The 12,804-nt window shown below is 33.8% G+C and overlaps 1 protein-coding gene across 2 annotated transcripts in view; it reads right to left on the reverse strand.

Annotated features, from left to right (window-relative positions):
- DMD (dystrophin) overlaps nt 1-12,804 on the reverse strand; it is a 2,781,977-nt gene that overhangs the window by 1,387,869 nt on the left and 1,381,304 nt on the right. For both annotated transcript variants that reach the window (XM_081115404.1, XM_081115406.1), the window contains 4 exons: nt 12,637-12,759; nt 10,044-10,181; nt 6,783-6,935; nt 5,742-5,924 (listed from right to left, as the gene is read on the reverse strand). In XM_081115404.1, coding sequence (XP_080971530.1) covers nt 5,742-5,924; nt 6,783-6,935; nt 10,044-10,181; nt 12,637-12,759 — 597 coding nt within the window. The remainder of the gene's footprint in view (nt 1-5,741; nt 5,925-6,782; nt 6,936-10,043; nt 10,182-12,636; nt 12,760-12,804) is intronic.

Raw genomic sequence — 12,804 nt, forward strand, 5'->3', positions numbered from 1 at the left:
GCAACCATTATTAGTCTTTTATAGTCACAATTCTGTTTACTAAAGAACATTATTCTGTCTCCAAAGAAGAAAATTATGTATGTTCCCAAATTCTCCAAGGATCTTGCATTGGCAGCTGACAATCTCTATTGTTATTTCAGGGTAAAGAAAAAAATCTGTGTGGCAATTATGAAAAAATGCCCCTCCCCCTCTTATTTAACTCTCAAAACTAATTGCTTACCATTATGTGATAGGAAAAAATACACACCAAAAATGAGTGACAGGCTATCAAACCTCAGTCCGGACATTATTTTGGCAGCTCTGATTAATTTTCTTGTACTCTCTGCTTCATGTTTTAAAAAATCCAAACTAACAAAAGCATAATGGTACAGAGATGTTTTTCCCATTTTTTTTTTTCTGAAGAACACTTGTTCTTCACAGCCACTCAAACAGGAATTCTATCATGAAACTGAAATGAAATTTCCCCCTTTGTACTGCAACTATCCAGATGTGAGAGTCTGCAGAATCTATTCCCCTTGTAGAAATTCATAATCACATTTGCATATCAAAAGCCCTGAAATTTTCTAGAGTAAGTAGACTTTTCTTAACCCAGCGTTTCTCAAACTTATTTGGACATTCAATATTTTTTTGAATAATCCCCACAGCATTTTGAGAAGCACTAAGATCAATTTTGGTGTCTACAATATCTTACATATGCCCTTGGATATTTCTCATTAACTTCATTTACTTTTTCATGTTATAAAATAGCAACAAAAATACACTTATTTGTGGGATCAACCTAGACACATGTGACAGCTCTTTGTAGATGTAAAGTTCTATTCAAACTCAAATCATATTTAAAAGTTAATGGGAAAAGGTTTACAATATAAAAGTGTTTCCATTTTACAAAACTATTCACTTAAAGACTAATTTATATAATACATTTCTTGTGACATTTGAAGTGAATCTATGAGCCTGGGCAGGTAGCTCAGTTAGTTAGAGTGCAGCCCTTATATGCCAAGGTTGCAAGTTCAATTCCCAGTCAGGGCGCATACAAGAAGCAACCAATAAATGCATACATAAGTGTAACAACAAATGGATGTTTCTCTCCCTTTCCCTCTCTCTCAAATAAATAAAAATAAATTTTGCACTAATTTTACACTACTTAGCCTATATTTCTGAGTCTTTACCTCTGAAATAGGAAAAAAAATCATTTTAAAGTCAGCTATCAAATGTTAAGCAACCGATAAATGCATAAATAAATGGAACAACAAATGGATGTTTCTCTCCCCTCTCCTTTTCCTTCTTCCATCCTCTCTCTAAAATAAATAAATAAATTGAAAAATAAAGTGAATCGACTAAGGAAGTTAGTATTCTTTAAACTTTTCAAGAACTTTTATATTTAGGAAATATATGCTGTTAAAATACTTTATTCTGATTTACTCTGATGTAGTAAAAGCTATCCTTTGCAACTCATTACTGTGACCTTCCTCATATTCACCCTTCACCACCTCAATGTTAGGCTTCTAGAACTTTTTGTCTTTTCTCAGTGTACACACTTCCAAAAGTAGCTGCAATAAAACCTGCTGTTGTGGACAATTGTCTTAAATTCCCAATTGGCATGTATAATTATAAGGAGTATAAAATTACTTCTAAAGTAGAAATATATATATATATATATATATATATATATATATATATATATATATCCAACGTTCTACTAAATGTTCATTGTTCCTAAATGGCAGAATGGCTAAGTTATAACACCTATGCAAAAATCTAGGAAAAAGAAATATTTCATGAAGAAACAATATGTGCAAAGATCCTAAGATGGAAATGATTTGGTGTGTTTAAGTACAAGAAAACCTTTTATACCTCTATGACAGGAGACTGGCAAAAAGGGAGATAAATTTGGAGTAATAGGGCTCACATTATGTAGAAGCTCAAAGGATTTTGGTGAAAGGTAATGATCAGCAGGGATTTGACAGAATTTAACTTATGCTCCAGGAGCTCTCTGGCTTCACCAGGGAGAATATAGTATGAGTGGGCAAAGACTGAAAGCAGGACTTAGATGCTGCTGAAGTAACAAGGACGAGAGATGATCATCCGGTAGTCGAGTTTCACAATGAGCAGTGTTAATTGGAACAAATGTATTTTGTGGCTGGCCAGCGTGGCTCAGTGGTTGAGCGTCAACCTATGAACCAGGAGGCCATAATTCAATTCCCCATCAGGGCACATGTCCGGGACAGGATTTGAAATGAATTACATGGATAATATAAGAGAAAAGAGGAATCATGGATGATGTCTAGGTTTTTTACTAAGTGAAAGGGCAATTTACACTCAAAGAGCTCCATAGGAGCCACTTTATATAGGGGAGAAATCAATTATTCATGGCTTGGCTACCTTATATTTGAGATACGTTAGGCATCCAAAATAAAAAGTTGAATAAAAGTTGTTGGATGTAAAATGTTGAATATCAGCACCATTTACTTGGAATTTGAAACTTTAGGATATCCAGGGCAAGTGGAGTTATAGTTAGAAAAGGGACATTTCTTTTCCTTCTTTTACTAAGATTTTTTTTTTGTCTCTTAAAAATGTATTGGATTTATTGGGGTGATATTGGTTAATAATATTACATAGCTTTCAGGTATATCATTCTATAATATACCATATGTATATTGTATTGTGTGTTCACCACCCAAAGTCAAGTTTTTCATCACCATTTATCCCCCTTTTCCCCTCTTCTCACTCCCCCCCCCTTTCCCTCTCTTAATCACCATACTGTTGTCTGTGGCTATGAGCTGTTCTTCTTCTTATTTTTGCTTATATAGCTCTGACATGGACATAGTCCTTAAAGTGCACTAATTTTACACTACTTAGCCTATATTTGTGAGTCTTATTTCTGAAATAGAAAAAATTAATTTCTCGTTTTAAACTCAGCTATCAAATATTAAGCATTTTATAGTCCTGCCTACAATCTTCAATTGCCACTGCTAACATATGAAAGACTAACTGAAAATCAATAAGTCCAATAAATACTAAAGTTTATAGCTATAGAGAATAGAAAGGGACATTTAAGAGAAAGATGAGAAAAACAGAAAAGAGAAGACCGGCTGGTATGCCTCAATGGTTGAGCGTTGGTCACGGTTGGATTCCTGGTCGCAGCACACGCCCTGGTTGTAGGCTTGATCCCCAGTGTGGGGCCTGCAGGAGGCAGATGAACAATGACTCTCTCTCATCATTGATGTTTCTATCTTTCACTACCTCTCCCTTCCTCTCTGAAATCAATAAAATATATTTTAAGAAAACAGAGAAGAGGAATGAAGAGTGAGGTAAGGAATTTTGAATCTCTGACCACCTGTGCTACATCAGGGCCACTACAGGATTATTCCAAATATAACTTTTGGTTAAGCTATTTGCTTGTGGATATTACAAATGGCCTCATTGTAGAATAATTGGGAAAGATGCCTTTAACCTGTGGACATGTGAAATCAGTTTCTTAATATATGTTACTATTGGTGAAATATAATGGAATATAAAGATATGTCTTGGATAGATCAACCATCTATCATCTTTTAGGACTAATTAAAATATAAAGTCAAATATAATTGTAACATAAAGTTGGTTATTCTTCATACATATTGTTATTGCTTGTCTTATCATGCAAAATCAAGATTTAACATAAAAATATTTTCCTGAATTCAGTACCTTCTGAATTTTGAATCTTTCAGGTATAAAATCAAGAAGAAATGGTTTGTGGGAAAAATATATCTTGTTATTTTATTATAAGTTATTTTTAAGTTTTTGTGGTGGTTTACATATCCTTACTTTATTTCACCAAACATTTTGTTATTATGTTTTATAAATATTGTTGGGAGCCTATTATGTGTAATTACAAAATGATATTTTAAGTGCATTTTATGGAGATTTTTTATGCTGTGTCTATTTAATTATAGAGTGTTAATGACTTACCTTTACCAGGTTATAAAAATATTTCATCCTGCATATAGAGTGTGTGTCAATATTTGGGGAAAATTAGAATGGAGAAATTAGTAGTCAGATAATTAGAAGCAAAGGACTGCTCCTTGAATGATCTATTAAACCAAGGTAAAAATATTTTACTTGAATTTCCTTTTAGTTGTCTAATCTTTCAATTCCTTTTGCATTCACAAACACAGGCTTTCTACTGTAAGCTTGACTGATTTATGACATATTATGGTCATAACATCTAATATAAAGAATAATGATCTGAAAAGTGCAATCAGCTGGAATTGGAGGTCAAATGTAATATAGTTTAGCCTGACTGACATGGCTCAGTGATTGAGTGTTGGCCTATGAACCAGGAGGTCAGGGTTCAATTCCCGGTCAGGGCACATGCCTGGGTTGTGGGCTCGATCCCTAGGGAGGGTGTGCAGAAGGCAGCCAGTCAGCGCTTCTCTCTCATCATTGATGTTTCTGTCTCCCTCTCCCTTCCTCTCTGAAATCAATTATATATATAATGTAATGTAGTTTAAATATATTGTATGCATTATTTCCAATGTCTCAAAATATTCAATCTTAGGGTACTGGATTTCATAGAAAACAATGTATTCATGGATTTTTTTAACATGTAAAAGAAGTCACAATAATATGAAGTATATTTTCCCCTGGTTACTAAGATGTATTAAAAAAATTATATGCTTATAGAGTTATATTAATCGTCCTGACATATTCTCAAATATACGCCATATTAAATGGAATCAACAATATCACGTAAGAAGCCCCCCCCCCCCGAAAGTCTCATCTATGGATTAAAACAAATGAAATTGCTATTATATAGGTAAAAAATGGTTGACTATCTGTTGGTTTTTTATGATTTAATCTACCACAATTATAAAGCCTCATTTTCCAGGCTCTGAAATCCTGGTTTTGGGAGGAGCACTCTCTTAGCCCAATTGCAGAGTGGTAACCATTCCTCTTCACTTTACAACTTCTCAGAATAGAATGAAAACATGTATGTGTTAAAAATATCCCTACAGTTTATATACCTATTACAAATAAAGAGCTAAGAAGACCCAGTTTCCATTTATCAATCACCTTTTTAAAGACAGAATCACAAATTTTCCAGCCACTTGTTTGAAAGAGGAGCAGTTATTCCTTTTACTTTGGTTTGAAATATTTTAGTAGTCACAATACTTAACATTTTTTCAATCTGCTATCAATTTTCAACCATCTTTCTAGGCATCCATTTCTTCTAAAAAACTGTTTAACCCATTAAGTAGATAAGCCAGGTATGAGGACTAAACTATTATTTTTTAAGTCAATGATATAAGGCTTATGCAAGATGATATAAGATGATTCACAAAAGATTTATTATTTTTCATGTATACATTAAGAAAGTAAAAATAGCATGAGATGATCTCAGGAAAGCATTTTTTGATTAGACACTGAAATAAAGTAAATGTATGATAAATTGACAAATTACATTGCCAATGTTATGGAAAATGATGCAGCAAAAAGACGTATTTTTCAATTTTGGTAAGGGGGCTGCTTCCTATGATCTGTTAATTTATTATATTTTTAATCTGAAAAATTAACCACTAGTGTTACAGAAGCCCAAAGTGCGGGGAAACTACTCACTTTCAGAATGAATATTAGAAGTTTGAAATTGCACTCAGATTGTGTTGTGTGTTTTTTTTATTGTTGTCCAGTGTTGTTAGTAGGCCACTGTTATTAGAGTAGCAGGTGCAAACACATACGTGGGTTTGCCAGTAACAACTCACAATTTGTGCAAAGTTGAGTCTTCGAAACTGAGCAAATTTGCTCTCAATTTCCCTCCAGCGATTGCTGAGCTGGATCTGAGTTGGCTCCACTGCCATTGCGGCCCCATCCTTAGACAAGCCCTCAGCTTGCCTACGCACTGCATTCAGCTCCTCTTTCTTCTTCTGCAATTCACGATCAATTTCCTATTGAGCAAAACCAATACAGGGCCCAGGGCAGTTAGCTAACCACATCAACCAACCTACAAGCAGCACACACTTCGCTCAGAAATTGTATAGGCTGTTGTCATTTTATTGTCATTTTTCATAATTTACAAATATGGAAGCCATTACTGTCATCTTCACCCAAGAATTCACTATTATTTCAGTTATCCTTTGAATGCTCAGTTCTAGCTAGATATCCTAATTAAGAAAATATTTAAATTGATCTAATAGTTTTCTTCTCAATTCCTCTGCTGTTTGGGGGCTGACCCAAATTGGGGTGATTATTTATTATTAGGGCCCATCCATATAGAATATAATTTAGAGGGTAAATCAATAAATTTTTATTTCCTTTTTATAAAGTTTTGAGGAACTCAACAGAGAATGAAGCAAAATAAAAATTAAAGAAAGAACAGAAAAAAAACATCTTCAGACAATATGCAAATACATCTATAGAGATTTGACAATGATGTGTGAAGATGCTCTGATGAAATGAATGTGCTAACATGAGAAAGAAGCAGTCCACATACCAATAAGGCATTTGTTCATCTTGAACAAAGATACACAAAGTCAATTACAATTTTACCAGAAAACACATGACATTTCTTAATTCATTTATACATTGTCTAAAAATAAAAGTTTATTCACTCAACATTAAGTCAGTTGAAAACACTTAATACAATACATTTACTAAAAGAAAATACAATACAAGGAAATACATAAAATCAGAGAGAACACTAATAAACAACCATATCAACATTTTAAATATGATCCACACAGTTTAAGTTAAATAAATAAAATGTAGCAATAAAATCTAAGATTGACATTCTAAAACAACATTACCTTTATTTTCCTTTCATCTCTCGGTTCAGGTAGACTGGCTAATTTTTTTTCAATATCATCCAAGCATTTCAGGAGATCATCAGCCTGCCTCTTGTACTGATACCACTGATGAGAAATTTCTAGAGCCTTTTTTCTTCTTTGAGACCTCAAATCCTGTTCATGGTGCAGATATTATTAAAATATCAATATATATGTATAGTACATGTCTGGCTGCAGTTATTTAAAAATAATTTGAGTCCCTCACCTCCTTGTACAACTTTGATTAAATTTCCATTAAAATGCTGAACATACAAATAGATGATCAAATTATGTATTTATGTGGCAGAACCATGAAGCTAAGAAACCTGAACGACCAACTTAAAGTATTTCCTCTTGGCATGTTTAAACTTGATTAGAAATTCTGTTAAGTGAACTAAATGATCATGTAGTCTATTTGAAATAGTTTAATATGAATATAATTGATCTAACTAGATACTTGTACAATTCTAAGTTTGTATTTGACTTTTAAAATAGGTTAACATTTTCTTAAATTTATATCTTACACCATGGGTTCATACACACAAATTTTAAGTCTATGTGGTCAAGTAACTTCATTCATGATTTTAGAAATCCCTGTGAAAGCGTTTTATGGGACATTAATATTTTATGATTAGAAATATAAAATCACCTTAACTAATGAGATAAATTGTTTCAAGCTATCCTATATAATAAAGGGCAAATATGCAAATTGACCAAACAGAGAGACCAGTTGCTATGATGCGCACTGACCACCATGCGTGTGGGCAAACACTCAATGCAGGAGCTGCCCCCTGGTGGTCAGTGTGCTCCCATAGCGGGGGCGTCCCTCAGCCAGAAGCCGGGCTTACAGCTGGCAAGTGCAGCAGTGGTGGTGGGAGCCTCTCCCGCCTCCGTGGCAGCACTGAGGATGTCCGCCTGTTTGGGCCTACACCGTCAGTCAGACATCCCCTGAGGGTTCCTGGATTGAGAGGGCACAGGCTGGGCTGAGGGATTTCTCCCTCCCCCGAGTGCATGAATTTCATGCACCAGGCCTCTAGTATAGGTAGAAGTGTGAAAATGGTACTTCTGCTAGTGTACATGAAAATGACAATTTCAATGTTATAAAAATGTTTTTTCTTTCAAGCCTTGCATGGCCAACTTCTTCTTACTCTATCAAACCATGCTCCAAATGCAAAGCAATGCATTATTTTAAAAAGCAAAGGGATAGTACATGGTTTCCAATCAACCTGACGAGATAAATAAGGGTGGCTGATTTAATAAGTCAACAACAGGGCAATTAATCATCTTGCTCTGTACAAGCGCAACCAATGTCTTTTCTGTTCAATAGGATTTGTTGAAATACCATTTTATGGTAACACGAGGGAACATAGGAGCTGAGAATACAGGTTTCATTTTGTCAGAGCAGTAGCAATTAGGGCTTCATGTATAGATTTAATTGGAGCAAAAGAAAATAATGAGTCTCAAAGAACTGCTGAAATATTCATTGTATTAGAAGGTTTTTAACTTATTTGAACTATTTTATAAGGATTAGAATTGGACTCAATGGGCAGGTTGACATAGTTACTGAACTGGGTGATATAGATTGGTTTGGCAAGTGGAGTAGATTTTCATTCACTGTTTCTAGCACATATTTGCAATAATAATATAGATTTTGTTCTACAGTTTGTTTAAAACTGGGGATGTAAAATTTGCTGTAGTTTACATTTTTAGTTGAATTTCTAAATCTCTTGTGGAGGTAATAAATGCCTGGGATGAGACAGATGGAATGCTGCTTTTTTCAAAGGTACCAAGATACAGCCACGTGAATGAAAGTTGAACAGTGCCTTATTCATGACACAACTCATATCTTTGACAAAGTAAATGGCTTGTGCTCATACAATATGAAACTCCTTTGATTTACTAAGCACAAGGTGATGTGTACTATGTAAAAATATTTAGAGACATTCTATAGATTTCTTTAGAGCTATACCTGATAAACACTAAACACTGCTGTTCTGTAAGACACATCTCATCCTATGACCAGCGTAGATGCTCCTTTCTGTAAGCTTGGTCACAGTTGGAAGAGTGTGAGTTACACAGATTGCTGATTTTCTGAGCACACTGTGGCTTGCTCTTGTTTTCCCTCTAGAAACAGACCTTTTGTATTTACTCTATTTCTCAGCAGTTACCTTCAGAACACCTGCTGGCCAATTAGACTTTCCTCGTGGATTACTTGCAGGCACAATATTGTGTAATTACTTTCTCAGCAGTGTTTACTTAGCTGTCTGGCTATATGGGGAAAGGTTTTATACTCTTATTGACATATAGAAAGCAGACTCCATCCACTTACTAGTTGGATCCACCTACATAGATACATAGCTTTAAAAGAGTGATTTACAATGAGAAGTTGAGCTATTAACAGCGTTAGAAAATCAGCCATGCATGCAAATAGTGAACATTGCAAAGCACACAAAAAGGGTTATTCCACAAAACTCTTCACATATCCAGTATCAGCTCAAGAACCTCCCATATATTACTATAGAGAAACCAATACTTTATTATGTCCTTCCTGCACAAATCCACATGAATCAGGTGGGTACTTGAAGCAATACACTATCACTGGTTAGTAGGAGAGTATCAGTTCTTCTTCAAGGACATGAAAATTATTTTGAGGATTCCTGCATAAATAAGATTAGACTCTTGCAGATGCTTAGTTAGTTGCAGAGTGACTCTTGAAGGGAAAATGAAATTTATTGAAACATTCAAGTAGAATCCCAGGCCTTACTAAATAAGTAATGGGCTACCAAAAAAAAATGGACCTACTCTAAATAAAATCACTAACATACAGGAATAAAAAAGCCCAAAAATATAGATTGGTTATTTTGGAAGTTAAGCAGGGTTTTCAAGATAAATGTAAACATAACTTCTAAAAATAAACTAGTAGAAAACAAAATGCAGAAATGACACACATGGTGTATTTTCATATCTTTGGATTTCTACTCAGCAAAAATTGTCTAACCAAAAAAAAAATAAATAAATAAAACAAAAAAAAACAAAAAAGCCCTCAAAATTGTTAAGCAACACATCTTTCAAAATTAAAGACGCCACTCAAAAATGTTAAATAAAGCACACACATTGAACAGGGAAATCATGTATTTCTGGTGAGTAAGATTCTTAAGCAGATTTTATTTATGCACAATATATTTTACCCTACATATGAAAAGAAACCACAGGCAAGGTATATTATAACGTTAGCTCTAATACCTTGAGAGCATTATGTTTTGTCTGTAACAGCTGCTGTTTTATCTTTATTTCCTCTCGCTTTCTCTCATCTGTGATTCTTTGTTGTAAGTTGTCTCCTCTTTGCAACAATTCTTTTACAGTACCCTCATTGTCTTCACTCTGATTAAAAACAACAAGTACAGTCTTCATTTTGGTTTTTAAAAAGCTGTACATCATTAACAAAGAGAATAAAACATGTTAAACACAAAAAATCCAATTTGAAACTCTCAAGGAATGTTATTCTAAGAGACTGTGCTCACAGTTTTTATTTTATGTGTTGTACTTTAACTTTTAAAAGAAGTTTCCTCTGGTCTAGTTCAAAAGGACACATTTGATAAGGGGCATACGTAGGCAGATGGGGGAATAAGGTACTTCATCATTTCAGACAAGTTCTGAATTGTTGTAAAAGCATTCTTTTGGCTTTGATTTTCAGTATATTTTTAGAAATTGAAAATGTTAGAAGTAAACTAAACTGGTCATTTATAATGCTAAGTAATCCATATAAGAATATGGATGTGGATGTGTGAGTATGAGATGTCAACAAATCTTAAAATTTTAATAATCACTTTTAAGTGAAAACATGTTGTTTTAAATGTACACTAATTTCTAATAATCTCTGCTTTAAATAACCTAAATGTCCAAATTAATGATAAATATTTGGGCATTAGTAAAAAATGGTGTGCTAAATTGCTGTCAAATATTGCAAATCATTTCTTAAAAACAACATATGTGCATGTTATTTTTAAACAAATAGAATCAAATAAGTATTTAAATACAGGTTACAAAAATGGCTTTAAATATTTTTGATATGTATTTTGCTTTTTTGGACTCCAAAAATATTTTTATGTGCTTTGAATTTATTTGAATAAGTGCTAGTTTAATATACTACCATATGCAACCATATAATATTTCATGTCTAGTTTCTTTTATTTCTTTCAACTCAATGTATGAAAACTTTCTATCAAGGAGGTTTATCCTGCAATGGTACCCAAGGTAATCTGATGAGCTAAGAATAACAAATATTAGAAAATTCTTAAAAAGGCACATGTGTGTGTGTGTGTAATTCTTCATGGAGTGAGATGTCACATTTTCAAATCTATAGTACGTATTTAAACTTTTACACACAACCGAGGAACTATTTTTCTTTTAGAATACATGGGGTTTTTATCTGAGATTTGTCAGTTACTAGTGTACTGAAATAATGTAACAGACATATGCAGGGTTGAGCAAAAGTATATTTACAGTTGTGAGTACACAAAACACAGCTTATCTTTGTATTATTCTTTATTATTGTACCATTTATCATACAAACAACTATAAACATACTTTTGCCTGCCCCTGTGTTTACTTATAGCATGTAAAAAGACCTTACTTATTTTAACATGTCTTTAAAAGTCTGCAACATTTCTTAGGGCTGAGGACAAAAAAAAAATAAACAAGAAAAAACTCCACTTAATTTCTTTCCCTGTACCCGGTGAGAGCTATTGGCCAGAGGCGGTGATCAGCCCAAGGTGAGCAGCACAGTTTCAACTCGGTGCCCTCAGGTTTCTTCTTTGACATGAAGGAGAGACAGTTGTAACTCAGCATCTTGGAAAGCCTCTTCTTGTCTTTCTTTCCATGAGCTGAGTTGGCAAGGCCCCCAAACCCCTTACACAAGGGAGCACTGATTCAGGCAGCTCCCGGAAGTCAGAAGTGATACCAGTGGGAACTAAGATTGGTGGAAATAATTCTCCTATTTCTTTGCATGCCTATTATTAAAAAATTATATACTGCCTTTGGATGTCATTTTCAAGCATTGTCTGAGAAGCCTTTAGCATCAATACATGTCATAAATCTCTAGCATAATATATGTAAAGTTTAAGGATGCCATATAGGTGATGGCTGTGAAAGAAGGAAAGGAAAATGTGAAAAGGTGGAGGAGAAAAAAAAAGTCAGTGAAAAGGGATGTGACACAGAAATATTCAAGCCAGAGAGAAATATAAAAGTCACTTTGAAATTAATCAGGGTTGAATAAGGATGTTACCAGTTTCGGAATAGCCTGCATGGTTACATTTTTTTACCCCCATGAAATAAGCAGCATAAATGTATATGTATTTTATACGCACACTATATTGTTTATTCAACTTTTTGGTAAAACTAATCGTGGTAAACTTTAATAAACAATGTATTATATGCAATTGCCCCTTCTCTTAAATAAATGTTATATTACCAAAAACATGACTGGCACAAAATCTCAGCCATCAGTGATAGTTGAGTTCCATTTTATTTTCCAATTTGACTTTTATCCTCATTACATTTTATCCTCTGAGTTTGAAAAGAGTACAGGTCAAAGGAAAATTGTTGAGCTATTTATTAGAATCTGTTAGTGCTCCTACATGGCCATACTATAGTACTTTGTTATTCGTAATAATAGCTCAACAATAATACTTTGCATTTGTAATAAATCATTGGAATCAGAAAATGTGCAAGTTATGGCATGATAATCTAGTTGGTGGCCTGAGTTATGTAATTTCTTTCCAAATATTTATTCATTTTCATTCCTAGTTCATTCACACTTTCATCAGAACCAATTTACCATATCTTTATTGAAGTCTTCCTCTTTCAGATTCACCCCCTGCTGAATTTCAGCCTCCAGTGGTTCAAGCAATTTTTGTATATCTGAGTTAAACTGCTCCAATTCCTTCAAAGGAATGGAGGCCTAAAAAAAAAAGATAGTGCTAATTTAAATTAAAATTACTTTTTA

The sequence above is a fragment of the Myotis nattereri genome (genome assembly GCF_964212035.1).
Source record: "Myotis nattereri genome assembly, chromosome: X".
Lineage (NCBI taxonomy): Eukaryota > Metazoa > Chordata > Mammalia > Chiroptera > Vespertilionidae > Myotis > Myotis nattereri.